This window comes from Lontra canadensis, unplaced genomic scaffold, assembly GCF_010015895.1.
Source record: "Lontra canadensis isolate GAN:19392208 unplaced genomic scaffold, GSC_riverotter_1.0 scaffold83, whole genome shotgun sequence".
NCBI lineage: Eukaryota > Metazoa > Chordata > Mammalia > Carnivora > Mustelidae > Lontra > Lontra canadensis.
Window position 1 is genome coordinate 3,579,087 of NW_022631077.1, and position 22,148 is coordinate 3,601,234.

Genomic DNA, 22,148 nt, shown 5'->3' on the forward strand with positions numbered 1-22,148 from the left:
AGGTAATCCGAATTCTTGGCACTCAGGGTGTTTCTGGTTTTGCTCAATGAGAGAGCAAGGGCCAAATTTAATGTTTAATTATAGTAATAATACCAAAGCTAAGAAGTATGCTTGTGTCTCCATTTCCGGGGCTGTGATGTTCTGTGTTGCTATTCATAGCCTTATTGTCCGCCTTGTTTCTTAATTTTAAGTTGCCTCAAGTCATTTCGAAAAGAGGTAGGAATATAAAAATTAATTCAAAAATAGGAGTAACTTTCCAATTCTTCAGACCAACTGAAATGCCATCTCCTCCAGGAAGCCGCTTGGATTCCCCCGACCTCAATCCATTACTTTGCTCTCTGTACCCCCAGAACTTTGAGCACTGACCTCTTACCACATCAGTTTATACCTCAGCTCTGCTCTGGTCTGGTCCTTTGTATTCCTCTCTTCTCGACTGGCCGCCCGGAGGCAGGGGCCCACGGCTTCCTCATCTCACGCCTAAAACACAGCCTAAAACTGCACACAGGTGCTGTCCAGTGAATGCCTTATTAACAAAGCCCCACGCTTCTTCAGAAGTGCATTCTAAATAAAAAGTCGATTTCGTAGACTAAAATATTCTCATCTCATCCCTGTGCAAATATTTGTATGGGGACTGCATTAGAGGCACCTGAAAGTAAGAAGTTATAATGGAAACAGTGACCGTCTTAAGTGAGGCAACCGAAATAGGAACTACTTTAATACTTTTACTGAAATGGTCTCTGCTTGATAAAGTTCATTACCAGAATATCATCTTTTCAAAAGTGAAATGCACTCAGCTGAGCGCTTTTTTTCATTTTGTAAATAGATTTTTTCCTTGCCTGAGCTCTCCATATAAAGTACAAAATAGTCTTCCATAACATTAGAAAAATGTCACCCATACAGAGAGCTAGATTTTTAAAATAAAATAGATTTTTTTTCTTCTTTGGCGTTTTAAAGGTACAGCATCGCCGTCCTGTAGCAATCACCTTGCACTGCATGTCATAAGAAGGGCTGAATTACCAGGCTGCAATTTGATATGTTCTAAAATGTGTTGAGATAACATATTAGAGCCCAGAACAAAGTTAAGTCCCATGGGATCTCCTAAGGCTGTAAAAGTCACCATCTTTTCAACATTCCCCTACTTACTCTTACGGTTCTCTTTAAAATGACCCCGGCACTAATCTTTTTCTCACCTATTCAAAATGACATGGAAAAGTAGCTATGCGGTAAATTTACAGCCCACGTGCCAAATTTTCACATCACGCCAATGAAAAATTATATAAGCGTATTCATCACACATTTTTGTTTCGTCGCGTTTTTACAGTAAGAAGTTCTTGAGCGGTCCGGGCGGGGGTGGGGCTGTCAGTGTAGCCAAAGTCTCTTTACGAAGCAAGTTTTTACCCCACTTTGAAAATCTCATGTGTGTTGGGGTGAGACATCTCAATAAAGATAAATGGTACATCCCTGCCCTGTATCTGCGCAAAGCAGTGACGGCAGAAATGAAACTTTGACCTTTATGTTTTCGGCAGAGAAGAGCTTTTTCTAAGAAATGAACATTCATATATTTATTAATGTCGTTTTACCATAAGCACTGCATTCTTGCTATTTTTAACCAAAATTCAGGTGCAACTTTATGAATCTTTCCCCCTCTCAGAAATATATCCTTTCTTCTCCACCCACCCAACCCCCAGACCTTCTCTAAAGATTGCAAGTTATATAGAAAGGCAATTGACCTCAGTAACTTTTTCCGCTGGCTTACATTTTTTCTTTCTTTTCAAAGTACTCTTTAGGGAAAAAAAGAAAAAAAGAAAAAAAAGAAAGACAAACACACTTCATATAACAAGTGCCATAAGAAAAATATGTTCTGGCAGACTTTTCCCAACTTGTAACTCAAAAGAATTTACATCATCCAAGTGTAAGGGCAAAGAGTAAAAGAAAGAAATCTCAAAATGGATTTTTGTTCCACTTTCAGACTCCGAGGCTAAGGGAACACAAGTGTTTCACTTTAGAAATGAATAACGGATGACTTCAGTACACATACACCTTTCTCTTTTTGGAAAAATTGCACATAAAAGAGCATTTTTTGGCACGGCTGACCTGCAGAGATATGGAGCTAAGCGGAGTCATGAATTTGCTCACTCTGATATGCACACATGATACGCAATTAAAATCTCCATTCACATTCCTGCCGGGTTGTCAATCATGAGGAAAGCCTTTTTGACAACATTCAGTGAAGCGTACCGACTAACCGCTCAACAGGAACTTAAACAGTAACAGCTTTTGTTACTAGCAAGAGCGAATTTTTTTTACCAAGATTGGGTTCAGTTTCTAAGAAATCATTATGCTCTGAATTTTAGGGCCTTTCATTAAAAATGAAAATGTGTCAAAAAGATTTTGTCCGGCAAGCTATGTGATGTAATATCTAGAAAATATGAGATATACATAAAAAAAAAAAATCCAGCCTTTTCAACTGGCGGAATCTTTCTTAACTTTTCCCATGTAGAACAATGAACAATGGTCTTATAAAGCAGTGTACTGGGGGGAAAATGTGATGTTTCTAATTCACTCTGAAGTTTTTCACCAGAATTTTACAACTTTTCAAATAGATCAGGACGCTAATCTCCCTTGAAAAGTGACTGACCGGTTTATAAACCAATGGGAAAGTGACTTTTTTTTAATCATAAGAGGAATATTTAGCATGTCAGAAATACTGCATGCATCAAACCTTTCAATTTCTGGTGCTCTATAGAAAATATTATGCACATAAATTCTTTCCAGATGAACCCAGAAGGTACGCTGCTCGTAACTTACTTTCTGTTGAACATCTAATCAAAGACTGTGCCCTTCATAATAGCACATTAGTGTGCCTGAAAGTCATAAATCCCTAAAAACAGGGCCCAGTAAAATTGAATAGAGGCTACTTATTAATCTGCTGCTGTGTCTGTTTTGAGCAACTAACCTTGGATTACAAATTTGAAACAAGTTAATACTATCAGATATTGAAATATTTGTCTTCTTCCTTATCGCGCTCTGTAACGGAGAGAGCAGATGCATTCTGACCATTAGCAGTCATGACAAATTGCCTCGCTAATGAACGTCACACACTGAAAGTGCCATAACTGATTAAACTATAATTTCCCACTACAAGAGAGAGAGTTGGTGACTCCGACAGTGGGCAGCTCTGATATTCTGCCAACAGGCCCCCGGGGCACAGTGTGATATTTAGAACAACACTCTAAATTCCATATGAACAAATTCTAAAAGCCTATGTGTCTACAACAGGTTTTTAAAGAACATTCGATAAAACAGCTTAGGTCGTAGCTGATGAGCCATGAAAAATGGATGTGTTTTAACTATTTGGTATCCTCGCGAGTATGTGTGAAAGAATATTCCCCCCCGCCCGTGTGGTTCTCTCTCTCTCTCTCTGTCTCTCTCCTTCCCTTTCCCCGCCCCCAAAACATTGGGTGTGCTTTGCATTTCACATAAAATCTTTCTTTTGTCAGTTCCTTTGTTGGTGCAAAATTGGCAGTAGTTCAAATTCAAAGTACTCCTATTCATTTACTGACCAATGTCATTCTAGTTCACATCAGCCAGCGAGCTAAGCTCTAAAAAACATAAAAGACTTGCTTCGCCACTGACGAATAATGTGTACATTTTTACAGAGCTTAAACCTTAATGCTTTCCCTGAAACTAACAATACAGTATATCTTATCATTCCTTTTTCACAAGCAGGCAGCTGCTGAAACGCTTGCCACTTCAAAATATCAATTGCTTGCCAGAGTTTTCCTCAACACACCCTGTCAAACTCATGTATATTGTGCAATGAAAATGGTGCAGGCTGAAAGCTAGAAATTGTGTCAAATTCTGCTGTAAGGGTATGATGTGCAAAGAACAATGTATGACAACCGTAGAGACTACAAACAATGGTACTGGAGCCAGGGACTTCATAGATCACAACTGTGCCTGTACATATTTTATTGTAGGCATTATATATTTAAAGCATGACAAATGTACCATTGTACGTTATGTGCTGCAGAAACCCAGGCTCCTCCCCCTGGTTTGCCTTTTGCATTTCTCTTGATGATGGAAACATAGTTGAGTTTCATGTCTTTTTCTTCTCTTAAAATACTGAAGGTTCCCGAATCATAAAGGAAGGAGACACACACAAGCACGCACACACGCACGCACACGCACGAACACACGCAAGGTTATCAAAATGAGTAAGAGGAAACAGAGACAATAATACAAGATGGGAAAATGAGATCTTGTTCACTTAACATTTTGGCTCTCTGAGGACACAAAAGCAAGGATTATCTTAAACACTAACCAAGGGTATCAAGAGAACTACACTATCACTGTGCCTATAAATTGTTGTCTACCTAATTTTAATGCAGATAAGTGCTAGCTTATTGATTTACACGATTTTCTAGCAAAATGAAAATCTCACGTGAATGTGTTCTTTGTGTGAAGAAAATATGGTTTAAGAAGCTTTTACTATTATTGCTTTCCTATGCCAAAAGAACAATTAAGCAAATAATACTTCACTACAGTATCAGGTTTATAAACTAACACCGATTTCCGTCTGTTTCGATTATAAATATCCCTCCCCATTTCCAGACTGGCTCTGTGGACTTCAAATGCTTCTGGTTATTGAAAAGTTGTTTTCCTTCCAAAATGTCTCCTTAAATAACACCCACAATCTGAAAACGTTCTCACTTTGGAGCACACCTACTTCATTATAAAGGGGCTCATGACTGAAACAACCCTACACTAATTCAGTCCTTTACTGTGGAAATGGGAAACATGTTTATGGGAGAAAATTACTGTGAATATATATTCATCTCCTCTGTGACCTAGCTCAGGTTACAAAACCCTTATCACACAAGTAGCCTGGAGTGGAATTAACGGGACTCGGAGTCTAAGGAAAATGAACAGATAGCTTTTAAGGTGTTAATAAATATTTTGGAGAGAGAATAGGCGGTTTAGGTGCTTAGGGGGGCTGACCTTTGGTGTGTTGATTAGTGGGACAATGATGCATTATTAACACAGAGCAGCTGTACCTGAACCGCAGCCATGAATATAATAGCCTTTTATAGCCATCAGGGGAGTGAGGTAGGAGGCCTTTATTAACCACTAGACATGATTAGCACATTATGTGAACTTCAGTAGGCAAATTATCTCTTATTGAAATATAATGTTGGTTATAACTAATTGTAAACATGATTTTAAAAACTTCCCAGTGAACAACTCAACGTTTTACTACCGTTCCCTTCATTATTGCCTGGTAAGTGACGAAAACATGTTCTATACCCATGGGGGCTGAGTCTCCAAAGGCCGACATGGGCAGTCACTGAAGGCTGACTTTACAACTATTTGGCACTGCAAGTTCAGGGATATTAGCATACATGCAAACTTTCTCTCTCTAATTAAGTAAAACTGCTCATGAACTAGAAAAGCTGCTTTGGGATTTTTCTTCCTCTTTATTTCTTTAAGCAGTTCTTAAAAGATTAGTTTTGCAGTAAATTTTTGAGAGTTACCTTGAAAAGTAACAGCATAATTTATTTCAAAAAGCTTAATTTTGGGAGAGAAAAGATTATCCCATTAGCCTTAGTAACTGAACATAGCGCGGAGAGTCCATTATGAACAGTCTTTTATGCCCTGGCAGAAAGTCATTAACATAAAATAAATCATTAGCTTTGATATTAAGCTTCTACTATCTGCAGGTTTTTATGATTAATGTTCATGACTGCATCTGCCAAATGATTAAATATACTTTTTGTTGAAAGGTTATCCTGACTCTTTATTATTAACATTTCTCTTTATACAATTGTTGCTGGCATTTTGGGCTGAGGCCTGTTGGCCTAGAAAGGGAGAATTGGTTTTCACAATGTATGAAGACGCCAATGAACATTACACTTTACCCCACCATTTTTTTTAATTAACCATTTAATTGAGTTAAAAGACTTCAGAAAATCAGGTGGTGCACAGATACGCTTTCAATGTAATTGGACTATCTTTAGACCCAGTCGATCCATTCGGTAATTAATCTCGCACACTGTATATTTGCAGCTCTGACCCATCCATCAGAGGAAGGTACAGAGCGGCAAGCTCACTTCCCTGAAGTCAAGAGCTGTAAGAGGGCAGTCCCTCTGCAGCCGTTAGACTCAACTTCTAGCTCACCTTCCTAGCTGCAAACAGGCACCAACTCCCACCAGAAGCATCTCTGGCGGGTACAGCACTGGCTTTCAACTCGAAGAAGGAGGAAGGCCCGGGGGGGGAGGGGCTTATCCATATAGGAAAGTGGGAGGAGACTACAGACCTATCCACACATGCCCCACTTGTCCCAATTCACCTGTGACCCCTCTACAAAAGGTTCTCCTTTTCACTCCCATGCTGGAAGAATCACTGGTCTACAACTTTGGAAAATACATTTGTGTCACTAGAGGAGCAGAAATACAAGAAGTGTGCCGGGAATATGGTATTTTTCTAAGGTCTACCACTGTTTGAATTCTTGAACATCTTTCACCACAGGATTTCAAAATAATCTGCCTCTGTTGACTCCTTAATTCTCGTAAGACTTCCTTGATACAAATATAAATTATTTTCTCTAGTGGATACTTGGCAGAGTGGGACACAGGTGGATTAAAGGTTTTTAGTGTCAGAACTTTTACTAGACACAACGAAGTCAGGCTTCTAAAGGGAGTAGAAAACAGAGGGGGAGGGACCATGTCCTTTCCATGGTTATATTTATTTTGCCTAGGGATTAAGTCAACATAGGTTTAAGGGCCCTCAATTTTTATCTCAAATCTTGAACAAAAAGCAGTCTTTTCTTCGGAGAGCCTATGGTTTTTCTCAGAAAGCTTTAGTCCTTTAATCTTACCGGGTTATATTATGCCCAATTAAAGCCCTAGCATTGGAAAGCATCTTCTCCTGTGAAATATGGCTATGTTTCTTAAAATGGAATGGTAATGAGGCATTCCTATGAGGCAGTGTGATTTCCCTTGTTGTTGTTGTACACATTGATAGATTCTGCCATTTATGATAAATTCTCATGCATGTATCACCAGAAATATATCCAGGACATGAGGAACATAAGAAAACACACACACACACACACACACACACACACACACCCCAATGTCTCTGACTAGGTAACCCCCAGAAAGATGCTCCCAGACATCAAAGAAAAGCTATTTTCTGTAGAAGCTGCCATTTTCACCCGTGTGGATCAGATACATATAACTTGTAGGTCTTCGTAGTAACTCAAAATAACTTTTTATATTTTCTTGGCCACTAACAAAGCTTCGTGTCAACCAACCATAGCCTTAGTTTAACTAGGAGTCCTTTCAAGATAGCTTCAGAAAAGCACATAACTCAGGAATGAAAACCAATAAATACTGGGCTAAAGCAGAAGCATTTAAAAGTCCAAAGTGAAAAACGGACAAACAGAAAAGCATTAATAGTAACATTGGTTGCACGACCTTTGGTATTATAAATGTGTATAAATGATGATTTTTCATGAATAAAATGGAAATCTGAAGATAGCATTTAAAAGTTAGCTTTGGCATTATTCATCAAGTAATGCAAACTTGCCATAGACCAAACTACAGAGGTCTGGAAAAATACTGGTATCTCCTGTCATGAAAGAGCAGGGTATTTCTTTCTGGCATTATCTTCCTTCTGGTCTTTTCTGCTGCACCATCAACATCCAAGCACAGAACAATATAATGTTCCCACTTTCAAAATAAATGCTATAGGGAGAAACATGTTATAACCAGGAAAAGCTCATTCAGGTTAATGTGAATTCCATGTCTCAAAGTATTATGGAAGAACTGCTATAATTAGCAGTCTGTTGGCACTTCCATTATAAACCACATTTCTAAGCAGTTTATAACTCAACTGTTTTTAATGAGAAATTGCTCTTCGGGATGAAACTTGGCATGCATGGTGTAAAACAAAAAATTCTCAAATTCATTAGGGCAGATGTAAGCTCTATCGTCTTGGCACTCCAGCTTCCTAATGGACAGTCCATTTAACGCTATTCAGTATTGACTGCAGGTCGCGTCAACCACTGGAGACCACAGGCTATCTGACTCTGAGAGGTGCAAAGATCAATTGAAAAATATATCAATAACACCAGAATGGAAGTAAAGGAAAGGCAAGAAAGTTTTTTTAGAATTAGTAAAAGTAAACATTCTCATATTTGAATTTTGCTTAAATTTAATTGAGACCAACAAGGTGGCATTCAAGCTTATAGATGTTTCGCATGGAAGCTTCTTGCAGGTAAGAACTACAATTGGGGCCAGAGTATTTATTAATTATGGTTCACTACAATCTTGTTTCCTCCTAAGGTGTACATTTTAGATTCTTGGATTTGGTTGTATACAATGTAAGTTTTGTCTTAAACAATTGATACCATTTTAAAAATGTAATTATTAACAGCATTCCATCAAGTCATGATTGCTACATTTCATGTTTATTGAGATACAAGATAAATATTCTGTGCCAAGACTTCCCAAGGACCCGGAGATTCGCGTTCAGAGAGCTGACATGTCGGGTAAGTTATCTAAATTGATTAGTTAAATAAGTTCTGCATGTCCAACTCTTCCTGTTTTAGTTGTCCATGCATATTCTGATGAAAACACTTAAGTCTGTTAACCCATTTACTTTCTGTAAGTGTTAACTTCCCTAACTTACTGCAGCCCAACCCAAGATTTGGAGACCACAGTCCCAATTTTATACTATTTTACAATCTAAATAAAGACTTCTCACCAAAAGGGATGCTCCAGAAGCTGTTTCCAAGCTCTAAATACACTGCGCTTAAAATGTGGGGGAAAGGTGGAAACTAGTAGACCTTAGAAATGACCGCCATAGTTATTTTCCCTCACAGCAAAGTATCTATGGTTTCTTGGTCTATTATTGCATGACCTTATGTCATTCACTCAGATGGGAAAATGGAGAAAAAGAGAAGAGCCTAATTCAGGATTTTAAAAAGTGGGTATGAGCCGGGAGACTGGCAGATTCCAATTTCCTTAACCAGAAAATAAGGTCAGGTACTGGAGGAAGAATGGATAGGTCAACATGATGATTGTAACAATGATGACAATCAGGAAAGGAGCATGCTCTCCAAGATAACCACAATGCTGAGTCACATTCCTGAGGAGAGGGAAGAGAGTTCACATTAGAAGGTACAGACCTCCCAGGTTCGATTTACGATTAGGGAGGAGCTAAACCACGGTCCCAAGCTCTTCCTGGACTGGAGGTGTTTGGGAAGGGCAGGGGTGGGAGGTGGGGAGGCAGGGGGCATACAGACAGACCTGAAACTGAGGGCAGTCTTCGAATCAGGGCAGGAGGAATTACCAGCAGTTGAGAAATATCCCCAGGGTCTTTTCAACTTTCTAGTATCCTAGCAAAATGTTGGAAAATACTAGGATAAATCATCTTTTGTAGCTAAGTATGATTTTCCTCCAATTCTCTACATTATCCCTCTCTTGAGTTGAGCTCATTGCAAAAAAGCATGGCCAAAAAAAAAAATAGTTTCACACACCGAAACCAATATTTGAGGCCCAGTTTTGGTACCAAGGAAGTCACTGTTAAACTCGGAACTTTCCCTTTTTCTTCCAGGTTCAAGTGCCTTACTTTTTTCCTGTTCTTACATCCCTTGCAATCACATCATTTAAAAAAGATCTACAATAGCAGTTTATTAAGATAATATTTAAATATCAGTTTAGTTTTTCTAAGCAAAATATTAAAACTTTCCTTAATATCATCATTCAGTAACCTTAAAAAAATACGATAAACTGTGAGAATATTAAGCCACATAAGCTATGTTAAAAATAGCATTTGATCTCTCCAAAACCCATACTACAATTTTCGCACAGACATTTAAAATTGGAATTTGTGACAGTGAAATATCCCACAAAGTCAAGATAGCTACATTTGAGGTTTTTGTGTGATATCTGATTTGGTGGCCAAAACCATATGATTGCTTGTTTTCTGCTCTTTCTTACCTATAAAATTTTTATTTAAAGCACATTTTAAGGACCTCAGAACTTAAGAAAGATCCAGCCAGTAAAACTCCCAACGGAGTTTTAATCACACTAATGATGTCCCAAGTATCAACTATGAATTTACTGAAGTCCTAGAAGTTATGTATGTGGATAGAACTAATCAGGCATGATGCTCTAAATTGCTTATAACCCTCCCCTTCCTCCTCCTCCTTCTTCTCCCATTCTCCTCTTTTTTCTTACATTTATTAGAGTAGAAATAATGACTCCACCTTAATGTGCTTATATATCCTGTATTTTAGATGCGATGAGTTTTGTCACCTTAACGTCCAAGATCTAATGCTCTAAGTAAATAGGAAAATAAGCTCAAAGGAGATGTAGCAGAAACAATAATGAATCTTGTTTTTCTCAAAAGTTATGGAGTGTTTAATGTTAGCCCTGACATTTCAACGCTGAGTTCATCACAAATAGGTCCTTTCTTCCTATGTTTATATGAAAAGATTATACACTGTCCTTCCTCATTTCAATGACAAAAGCCCAACATCCCAAATGGTCATTATTCTTTAGTCTGTGTATAACTAGTATTGAGCATGGGTTTGTGTCTTGGACTTGCCTGTGTCTAAACCAACCAAAGAAAGCTTCAGGACCTGATTCCACAACAGCAACCACTGAGAACAGTAAAGACCATTATTTCCTCTCCCACTGATGGCAGAGGTCAGCATCCCTGTGATTAGCCATGTCATAACATCATTGTATTCCTGTTCCTTATGTGGGCAGATACTGAGCAATAACTGAATACATCACATCATTGTAAAAATGAAAAAGTACCACTTCTTTGTCCCAATTTAGCATAAAATCAGTGAAAACAATCTTTACAAATGACACTGCTCTAAGAAACTGAAAGGAACTGTTCTTACTCCGTGGGTATAGATTTGCACTGATGCTCTGACACCTTCAACTAGAACAAAAAATAGGACTATATTTTACTACTGCACTCCAGTTGTGAGCTCCTTTAATGCAATTTCAATTAAGGGCTACAGTGTTACTTAAAATAGTCTTAATTAGATGAAACTGACTATGGTACCTCTCTCAATGTCTGAAATGTAACCACGCTTTAAGTTCCAAGAGGTGAACACTGTTACTTTCAGCCTGCATGTTTCTGCCCAGTCTGAGAGCTACGCTGCTGTTTCAAAGGCTGACCTATATACAGCAACATGCCATCCATTCTGGCTGTTTGTATAAGAGATGCCTCGCACCCTTGCCATAACCAACATCGTCCGCATTGTTCTCACTTTTCTCCCTCAATGGGCTCTGTGAAAATGGAGACCAGTTTGCATAGTGATGTGTTCATAACGCAATGTGCTCTTACAATAGACCAATAGTAGATTAAACGGTTTCAAAAAAAAAAAAAAAAAAAGCCTCCTCTGGAGTTTATCGACTGAAAAATGTAAGTAGCGTTTTTGGCAATCTATAGAGCAGCAGCCGGAAAGTGTCAGAGGGGTAACACAACCTCCTTTTAGTTTAGAAAAGCTTGAGGAAGAAGATATTCATTTTCTGGATTAGGGTCTCTTCTAACATTGAAAAAAAAAAGATCAGTGGGAAAACTACAGGTACAACGGCACGATTCTGAAGCATGTAAAGATCCTGGTTCCACTGGGACTTAGCACACCAACTTCAACTACAAAAGTGTTGACAGATTTAAAATAAAGATAATTATTAATTTATGGTCTTACCAACCTATTAAAAACAAATAACCTGACAAAGTGACTGTTTCTTGTAATAAACCACATATTCATTACACCTCTGAAAGACACAAGGTTTACTTTGCTATCTTGGCTCTTTCAGGGAAGTCTGATCCAACTTGCTTTCACTAAATGTAGATGCAGATTTCTTATTTCACCTCTTCCAAACTTCTGCCCATCTTCCACATCCCTGCAAATCCACTTGAGTCATTGCAAAAATGAATGCTAGTTGACTACATTCTAAGCAACTAAAACAGTGAGGCTGGATAGAAATTGTGTACCAGTGCTGATCATGATGGAGTAGAAAAAACTAGTATCTAGGTTTTCTGGGGCCTACCAAACCTACTCAGTATGTTTAATATAATCGGGGATCAGTGACAAATATATTTGATAGACTGCTATCCAGAGAAAGGCAGGGGAAGGCGTTCTTCCAGAAGTATTTCCATGAAGTCTCTTCCTACTATTAGAAGTATATCATGACTTTGCATCTTTAAAAATCCATTATTCCCTGGATAAGTTAAATAGAAGACTTGCAACTAGTCTATAGAAAGGGTGGCTAATTTGCATTTAAAAAGAACAGTTTGCTTCTCTTACACGGGGGGACTTGAAAGGAACTTCAATGAGCTAGTAAATTCTGAAGACTTTCTAAATTAATTTATTCAATTCACAGCACAACCCACGAAAATTATTTAAAGCACTTAATTGGAAAATGATTTAATATATTGAAGTAATTCTTGATTTTCCAAAGCATTTAACTTTTAAATTAAATCTGACCCTACTATCACAAGAATGACAAGTGAAACGTGTATCCAAGTCATTACCTTCTTTTTGGAGCCTAAAATCACCGATCAATCTAATCAAGATTTGTCCAGTTTCACTGCCAAAATGGTTCTTTTTGGTACTGGTTACCACCCTGGAAGATGTATTTACTAACCATGATAGGTCTGCTACTTTATTATTTTTGTTAGTACTAGTGCTATGAGCAAAACAGAACGTTACATACACAAAATACTTGCTTATAAAGGCAAAACAGATTTAAGAATAAAAGAACTAAGCTACTAACCAATAATGAAACTTCATTACACAAACTTCTCTTACCAAAGTTACCAGAGCTTTCCAACCTGTTCGTACCTAAAGAGCTCCCTGTATGATAAGCCTTTCTGCCTTTCACAAGACTATTTCCTCCGTTTCAAACTTGCCTATCCATCATAGACATTCAGCATAGCCTTTCTACGGAGCCTTACACTACCCCAGCATCAAGGAGCTTCTGCACAGGGTGATATCTGTGGTTCACTTAACTCACAGTTGTGTGTGTGTGTGTGTGTGTGTGTGTGTGTGTGTCCCGACTGACCAAGACTCTGGAGCTGCGAGGCGGTGGCGTGGTGGGGAGCCCGGGGGGCTGAGGATGCAGCGCGTTAAATACCTCTGTATCACGTAAAAAAGCTGTTTGATGATGCCTCGCCAGCAGGCAAATATTAAGGGCCCACAACGATTCATCCAGTGGAATTCACGGAGGGACCGACAAGGAACTGCTTGCAGGGAATACAGTACCAAGCAGGTTGAGCGGGAGCTGGGCGTCTAACCCACTCGCCCGGTGTCTCAGAGAACTCATTCCTCCCCTCCGACGTACACACGGCTGGACAGCTTCCACACGTCCAATAAGCCCGGGCGAGGACAGCCGTGGCCCTGTGGCTGCCCTCGAAGGCCGGTCCCCGCGCGTCCTCCCTCCCGGGGCAGAGAGCTGGAGAAGCACCGAGAGTAACCCCCTCCCTTCGCACCCCTCGACTATTCTATCTACGGGACGAGCAGAGCTTCGCAGTAGCCCCGGCCGCCTCCCCCACCCCCACCCCCACCCCACGCCCGCCCGGGGCCACACGCCTGGTCAGCCGCGCCCGGGTACCCCGCGGCCTTGGCACCTGGGGTCACCGGGCTGTGGGTACAGCCCAGCCTGGGACGCTTCTCCAAGCGCCGTGAGGAGTGCTGGAGCTTCAGACGTAAACTCGACGCACTCGCCCGGCTTCTAACAAACTTGCAATTACCGCGCCCCCCGCCCCCGCAAGCGGGACCTGTCCCCCAAACCCGGCGACCCCGCTGCACCTCGGCCCGCAAACTGGTGTCGGAACACCGGGCTCGGGCGCCCGAAAGGATTTGCAAAAACAAAAGACTTGTGGAGCAATTTTCCCGGCGGGGGGCGGAGGCGTCTCCCAGGTCCCTGCACCCCGACTCCCGGCTGCTCCCCTGGCAACTAATCCCGGTCCGGGAAGCAGTGCCACGAGTCCCCGCAGCCCGTGAGAGGGCGGGAAGCAGAAGGGGAAACTAGAAAATAAACTGACTTCTCTTACTCTCTGCCTGCGTTCCCGGACCCCAGACACACCCCCAAAGTATTCCGTGGTTTTCTCTTAATTTTTTTTAAACGCCCCCCGGCAAACCTAGGCAGGGAGCCTTAGTCGCGAACAGCAGGAAGGAAAGAATCCGAGCAAATCGTGTCACTTTCCGCACAATCGCGGTGTTTGGCAAACCCCCGGAGCTGCTGCACAGTATTTACTACCCAAGCGCACGCAGGGCTGTAGCGGGCTGCGAGCCGAGCGCGCCCGGGACCGGCCTCCGCCGACCGACCCCGGTAGCCAAGCCGGCCCGCCGCCGCCGCCGCCGCCCCCCTCCCGGGATCAAGCAGCAATAACACGGTGGAAACAAAAGCAGAGCGTTCACCTTGTTGCAATAGTAGGGGTCCAGGCAGGGAGAAGGTCCCAGACAGGGAGCGTCGGGCGCAGCGGCGGGCTGGGCTGGAGGTGGATAAAATCTTACGTCCATTTCACTCTCACATCAAGCAACTCCTTTTCTTTTCCTTTTTTTTTTTTTTTTTTTTTTAAAGTGTTCAGCAAAACAAGCTTAGACGGAACAGAGAGAGGTGTCTGGACTCAGGAGTAAAAGAAACACCTTCCTTCCCTCACATCCGTTTGTGGTTTGTTTAAGAAGAGGAGAAAAAAAAAAAAAAGAAAGAAAAAAAAAAAGAGGGGGGAAAAGCGCTCAACTCTCCCCCAAGCCGCGGCGCGCACCCGTCGGCGCCGAGCGCGCAGCCTGTTCCGCCGCCGCCTCCCGGCCCCGCCGCCACCGCCGCCGCCGCCGCCGCCGCCGCCGCCGGGCAGGTAACTTCATGCGCTCATTGTCCCCCCGCCCGCCCCCCCATCCCCGCCTCCCGCGCCCCTCGCCGCCCGGCACACGCGCTCGCGCTCGGGCTCTAGGTCCTGGGCGTTTTATTGGAGTCTCTGAGTTGCTCTGCTTTTAGTTTATTTTCTCCACCTTGGAGGCCTGGGATGGGGGGAGGAATGAAGAGGGGGACACGACGAGAGTGGGGGGGTGAACGCCCCGGGCCGGGCGGGGTAGGGTGCGCGGCAGGACGCGGGGCCGCTCGCGACCCAATGGCTGCAGCTCCGGGCTGGGGGCCGGGGCCCGGAGGAGGGAGGAGCGGAGAAAAAGGAGGAGAGGGCGGCCGGGACCGGGCCGGGGCGGCGGGACCCCGCGGAGCCTCCGCTGTGCGGGATCCGCGCTCCTCCCGGCCAGCGAGTCGTACACAAAGGGGCTACGGAGCCCCAGCCACCGGCGGCCCCGGGGCACGGCAGGGAGCGCGCGGCAAGGGGGCGCTGTGGCGCGCCCCGCCCCCGGGTCCGCCCCGGCCCCACCCCGCTCCCACCGTCCCCTCCGCGGCTGTCCCCACCTCTTTCTCTGCATCCGCCACCTCCCCTTTCGTGGCTCTCCGCACTCTCATCTCTGCGTCCCCACCCCTACTCCCAGCCCCTGGTGGAGGAGGCTATTACATGCTGCGCCGGTCCTACGGACCGGGAACCCTCAGGGAGTGCGAATCAACTGTGCGCTATAGTGGGCTACTGGGCTAGGGACCCGAAAGGACTGCAGGATGTGGATGGGCTTAAAAGTCTACCCCCTTCTGTCGCTCGCTTCCGCCTCCAGCCCTCACCTCCCAATGATCTGTGACCCACTGGAGGGTTTGCAAAGCTAAGGTAGCCCTAGAGACTCCAAAAAGACCACAGGAGTAAATCAAAGTGTAAATAGGGAAAGGATCATCAACACACAAGATCAGGCTAGAGGGAAAACACGTGGGCTTGCTAGTTGCCCCTGATGGGATTCTTGTCTTTTTGTAATTGGAAGCCCATTGATGCTCTGGGAGAGGCACGGAAGACCTGGAATCAGCATCCCCATTTCTCTGGTCCGCAAGTGGGAGGCGGAAGTCTCCAATCGTGTTTTCCCGCCTTACCTCTAAAACACAGAAACTTGCAACTTCGGTTTTTTCCGGGTGGCTGGGCGGGGGCGGGGAATCCACGAAATTTGGCTGGAGTCCAGCAGATTTATCCCTGAGACTCTGTCCTTGGTGGGAAGTCCAGGCAATAGCGGGTGATATTTACCTTCCCAGGAGGAAGTAGCCACACACAGTAGGGCCCAAGACCCTGCAAAGGAGCCTGGAAGTAATTCATCCTTTCTACTTGATTCTGTGCTAAGGCTACTAATAACAGTCTACCACCCCACACAACTATACAGTGCATGTTGACTGCCAACTGCTCTGTACAACTTTCTCACAGCTATGTTGGTTCCCCTGATACTGAGAGCACCTGTCAGGTACAATCAGAGAGATCTGGAAGAAAATCTATGAAGAAAGTATAAGAAATGATAACATCATTGAGTGTCTACACATGGCTTTTTAGGAACCTTTTACTTAGCATTGCTTTGTACTCCTTGCACCCTTTTTTCTCTTAAACCAATGTTTTCTTTCTTCCCTTCATCATTTCTAGAAGTAACAAAAACCTAACACTTTCCCCACCTCAAGATTGACATGGTGGAAATTGTGTAGGGAGAGAGAGATCAGTGAGAAAAAAGAATTCCTCTCCACTGGATTCTGAAGAATATCCATATTTACAGGTCCTTCAAGGCATAAAATAAAATAAAAAATAGAAATTTTTTTCCTCTTAATAAATTTCTTTATAATAAAATTTAAATGTTTTGTGTTTTGATTGTCAGTGTTCAAAATTCAGTTGTAGATGCTAAAATATGCTTATATAACTATATGCTACTAATAACATTCTGCCACCCCACACAACTGTACAGTGCATGTTGATTGCCAACTGCTCTGTACAACTTAAAAAGAAATTTGATTTTAACTTAAATATTCCCAAACTTAAATTTCTATCATTAATTCACCATTTATTATCAACATATTATATCAATTATGAAAACTTTCTTAGAATCTGTATTTGATGTCTGTTTGATGACCCTGTGAACATCAGGAAGATGAAAAGTTTCATTATCAATATTTTGACATCTAGAGAAGACAATGATGTCTATACTTTGTTCTCTAGACCTACTACTTTGCTCTGTCTTGAGAAGAAACCTAAATGCATGGGAATTATGTATCCCTCTACTTAATTTTACCTGGTTTCTTTTGTGTGCAATCAGTAGAGTCAAAATGGTATGTGTGTGTGTGGCATGGTGTGAAGGGTGGGAATGTGAGCTTTTGATGAAAAAAGCTCTTGACTCCAATCACTCATACATGGAGAGTAGACCAGTAAGTTCAACTTCATGATTGGGGGTGGGGGGTTTGCTGGGAATGAAAATGGAGTTGATGATCCATCATGCCTACGTGATGAAGTCCCCATAAAAATTGCCAAAGTTCAGGACTCAGAGAACTTCCTGGTTGGTGACCAAGTGGAAGTCATGCAGAGGGGTTATCTTGGAGAGAGCATGGAAATTCCATGTCTTTTCCCACATACCTTCCTCAATGCATCTGGATGTTCATCTGTATCCTTTGTCATATCCTTTTATAATAAATATGTAAACAGTAAGTAAACTGTTTTTCCTGAGCCTTGTGAGACACTCTGCTAAAGTCATCAAACCCAAGGAGGGTGTCATAGGAAATTCTTAGCTGATGAGCTTGATAGCTGATCAGTCAGAAGCACAGTTAACACCCTGGGCTTGTCACTGGCATCTCAAATGGTTTCTTATTCCTGGGGCAGTGCAGGGAGTCTTGTGGGGGCTCAGCCCCTAGCCTGTGGGATCTGATGCTATCTCCAGGGAGATACTGTCAGAATTGAATCAGATTGTAAGACACCCAGCTGGTGTGACAGAATTGCTTGAGTTTTTCCCAGCTCAGGGGGGAATGGGAGCTGTTGGTTTAAAAAACCAGCTCTTAACCCCAATGACTCCTACATGAAGAGTAGACTGTAAAGATTATCTCAGTGTGATCTGAAAAAAATATTCTCTTTATAATGCTCCACCCAAAGCCCATCATATATGGGAGGAGAGCAGTTCTCCCAGGAAAAACATGGAGGAAGTTGAACAGATAAACCACTGAGTAAATCTTATTAATTTGGGAGATAAAAATAGTAGAGAGGCATTATATTATTTTTCAATTTCCAGGACATTCAACTTTACATCATGGCTAATTTTACTAATCTATTTGTCCATCCATTTGCTCGGATATTATTCAACAAAACCATATAAGCAAAGCCAGGCTCTATGCTATGTATTGTGTATAGGTTGACATACAAGAACAAATTTCTTAAAATAGTTTCTGTTTTAGATGTGTTCTAGTCTTCTAGAGCAGTATTTCTAACTTTGGTCAGTGGCGTCACCCCACACCCTTTGAAAAATACTCATGGCTGGGCTTCTCCACCATAGATTCTGTTTCAATCCATTTAGGGTAAGGACTGGGCATAGGAGTTTGTAGAAGCTTTCCAGGGGCTTTCAACTTTCAGGAAGGATTGAGAACCAGTGGTCTAGGAGGAAAGATAACGTGGGCACAAAGGGAATGTTCAAAGCACAAAATTTTCACGTGAGTAAATTTCCTGGCTGGACTGTTATTTTGTGTTGGCTCTCACAAGGGGACATGGCAGGTCATGCCTCGAGGTCCCCATCATCTACATTGCCCTTACAGAGACTGAGTATGGCAATGGACTCAGTTATTCTAATGAAACCGGAATGAAGTGCTGTAGAGACCCTAATTAGAATTTGGTCATCTGAACTAGGAATTCTCATTACCAAAAAATGTGGGTCTGTGAACAAAACTTCTCCTTAACTAGTATTGATGTAATAAAGTTGATAGCTACCTTTCTGAAATGCCTACTATGTCCTGGACCTAGTCATAATTTCTTAACGTTGCATCTCAGTTTCTTATTTAGTTTTACAAGTTTTATTGGAAACCTTAACCCCTAATTACAAACCACATTTAGCATCTTATTTTGTTCCCTCTGCATCTTCATTTTGATGATAGTTTCATCATTGTCATGACTTCAAATTTGTATGTGTTTCCATTGACCACATTTTATGTTTACTGATTCTTTGTACTATGGACATAAGCCCTAAATTTGTAGTAATGTCTCCAAACTACACACAGAATGTTTTGCATCAGGGAAAATATCCTCTACACAGTCAATCCTATCCATGACTTATGAGAGTCTTATAAAAATCATTCAACAACAACAACAAAATGGCACTTCTTGAGGGGTACTCTCGGTTAGCCCTTGGAGTTAATTTTCTTTAAGGGTAATAGCCCTCTCTATGTTGAAGGTGAGGATGAAAGATCTTATAGAGGGATTTACTTTGAAATGCCAACTATTGAAACTAAAATCAAAGCATGCTGTATTTTATAACAAAATTAATATCAGTCCTTCACTGGCCTCCTCTTATTTAAGGGTGTGCTTTCCAGCAATAGGTGATAGCTCAGTCTCTCTTGTAGAAGAAAACCTCATTCTTTTAAAATTCCATTCATTTGAACCCCTGATATGGACCAGTTGTATTATAAACCGTCTTGTTATGCATGTGTTTACAGGTTTACGTTCCTAACAAGATTATGGCTGAATTAGGTATGTTGGTATTTTTTCTCCTTACAACCTAACCAATGCTGAATCCTACCCCACTTCAAGGTTCTAGAAACATCATCAATGGTTTTGATAGGAAACATTTACATTTTCTCAATTTACCAGTTAGAATTTACTGTTGTCCAGAGGTTTGTTTTTTTTTTTTAATAGTTTTCTAAAGTAATTTAAATGTAAAGTAGAATGATATGCAATCCATAATATAATGCAGTGGGAGAACAGAGAGTACTGAAGTTTATTTCCTGGGGAGACTAGTGAGAAATGACTAGATTGTAAGTCTTTCAACCAGAAAATAAAGGATTTCAGAATGATGAGGAAAGTTTGAAGGAAATGATATAGGGTCCACAGATACCTCACATGGTACTAAATGACTCATAAAATGCAGTATTTTTTTACATAATATGGGAAGGGTGCCAGTGCCTGCACATCTTACACTGAGTGTGGGACAGTACTGGGATCTCTAACAATATACAACATTTGTGGCATAATAGCTATAATAAGACTCTTCAACTATTTTACACAGCAATAATCCAGTCCTCTCTCATCAGGATAAACTATGAGGACGAATCCTTTCAAAATCAGAATTAGTTCCTTGGAAAAGAGTGAGGCCACAATTACCCGTTAAGTAGGAGCAGCTGCAACATGGGATCGGTCTGGAGCGTGGTGGTGAAGTGTTTCTCCCATGCAATTAAATGGATTTTTTTTTAATGCAAACTAATATTCTATAAAAAGTCACTTGGAAGGAGAGTAGGTGTGGAATTACTGAGATGAAAGGAACAGCCCTTTTGCTTTACCTGAGTTAACAGTCCTGCTTTCCCAAATGCTATTTTGGTGAAAATGGACAATCAAGGGTCATCCTTTCCCATGAAGTGGGGCCCGAAAGGGACCCAGAGTGATACAAAGGAAAGATAATCCTGGCTTACTTGTACACTCTGTGTCTTATTTTGAACTGTGTCCATAGCTGTGTTTTGTTATTGTTGGTTTTCAAAAAGACATGACGAGTCCACAGGAACACTTCAATTTAAAGCGAGAAGGTCTCACTTGTGCAGAAACATATCAATATGACCCACAGGACTTAGGCCAGCCAGTACCTCGTCCAGAGTGAGACAAAAAGGCATGAGAACTTAGTTTTTTACCACAGAGATGATTAAAGGATTGGGAAAATAAGACCTTTAAGAAAGTTAAAGGACCTGAAAGGAGGGGAGCAGACTCGGGGTGGGGGGCAATATAATATCTTTGAATCGTATATCTCAGGAGTTCTTTCAGAAACAAGAGAACGCCTTCACTGAAGAAACAATGTAAGAAATTGGTTGTTAATACTAGAGCCTTGGAGAATTTAGTCACACGGGGGAAGTATTCTCCCCAGGGGTCTTGAACGTATTGCCAAAGGAGAGAGTGAGCTCTCCATCGGACTGGGCATAACATCTCTGCCCCCAGTAAAAGTCAGGTCACATCCCCTGAGCACCAAGGGACACTCCTCTTCTTGAAATACACCTTCCTTCTATATGATCGAGGGGGCAGAGGGTTCAGCCTTGGCTCTAATTATCTAAAGGGTTTCTGTGCTCGCACATTTTGGATAGCGTAAAATGAACTTCATCCGAACAGGGAATCAAGACATATCTTGTAGTTTTTTAGAGTCGGAAAATGCTTTTTTTTTTTTTTTTACATCAGATTTGTCCCTGAATATTTTCAAGAACTTTGGTAACAAAGAAAAACAGCAAACATCTGATTCTTGCCAGTGAAATTTAAGACATGTTGTAAAACTAGGAATTAAAAATCTTTAAATTAAATTTTGAAACTTGGAGTTAACTTGGAGTTAAACTATTGAATACATTTTTAGAATGCTACTTGCGTAAAAGGATACTCTCACGTGATAAGGGTGGCCTTATAGGACAATCTCAGAGCCAAAGACGAGAGAAAAGGAATCTTCTCTGCTTTATAACAGTGTGTTTTAATGTGTAGCCTTCAACTCCCTAATTCAAAAATCATACATTTTGAAGACAGCAAGAGACTCTTGAGCTCCCACTCGGGCTGATGGTTGCTACTGACTCCCCACTCGTCCCGTGAAATCTTCCAGGGCTGATTAGGTAAGTGATTTTTGTACCCTTGGCCTGCCCAGTTCCCACGTGCAGTTCCTGATCTCTGCCCTGATTAGGTACTCACCATTTCCTTCCACTACAAATCCACTTATGCTTGACCTTCACGTAATGCAATTACCCGACGATCCATGGATTGCTTTAATGTTTCCATTTTGTTCCTAATGGTGCTCCAATATGTCTGTCTGTATTAATGTGTTTGATGCTGATGAGAAGCTCCTCGCGGGAAGAGATGGAATCTCTCTGAATAGGACTGATGGCCCCAAATATCATCAATTCCTCAAACGGTGCTCTTTGCAAGAAGACAACTTAACTTGGCAGACTTTCCCTTGGTCTCAGAAGGAGTTGATTTAGGAAGCTACTGAAAAGGAATTCACGATATCATAATATGTAAACATTTCCACTTCACTGTGACAGGCTGGGAAG

The 22,148-nt window shown here is 41.7% G+C and overlaps 1 protein-coding gene across 2 annotated transcripts in view; it reads right to left on the reverse strand.

Moving 5' to 3' along the window:
* TOX (thymocyte selection associated high mobility group box) overlaps window positions 1-14,738 on the reverse strand; it is a 299,994-nt gene extending 285,256 nt beyond the window's left edge. Inside the window, exon 1 of one of the 2 annotated variants that reach the window (XM_032882605.1) lies at window positions 14,456-14,738. In XM_032882605.1, the coding sequence (XP_032738496.1) occupies window positions 14,456-14,557 (102 nt within the window). In that variant the 5' untranslated portion in view covers window positions 14,558-14,738. The remainder of the gene's footprint in view (window positions 1-14,455) is intronic. The other variant, XM_032882604.1, reaches the window with a different exon arrangement.
* Window positions 14,739-22,148: the final 7,410 nt, after the last annotated feature.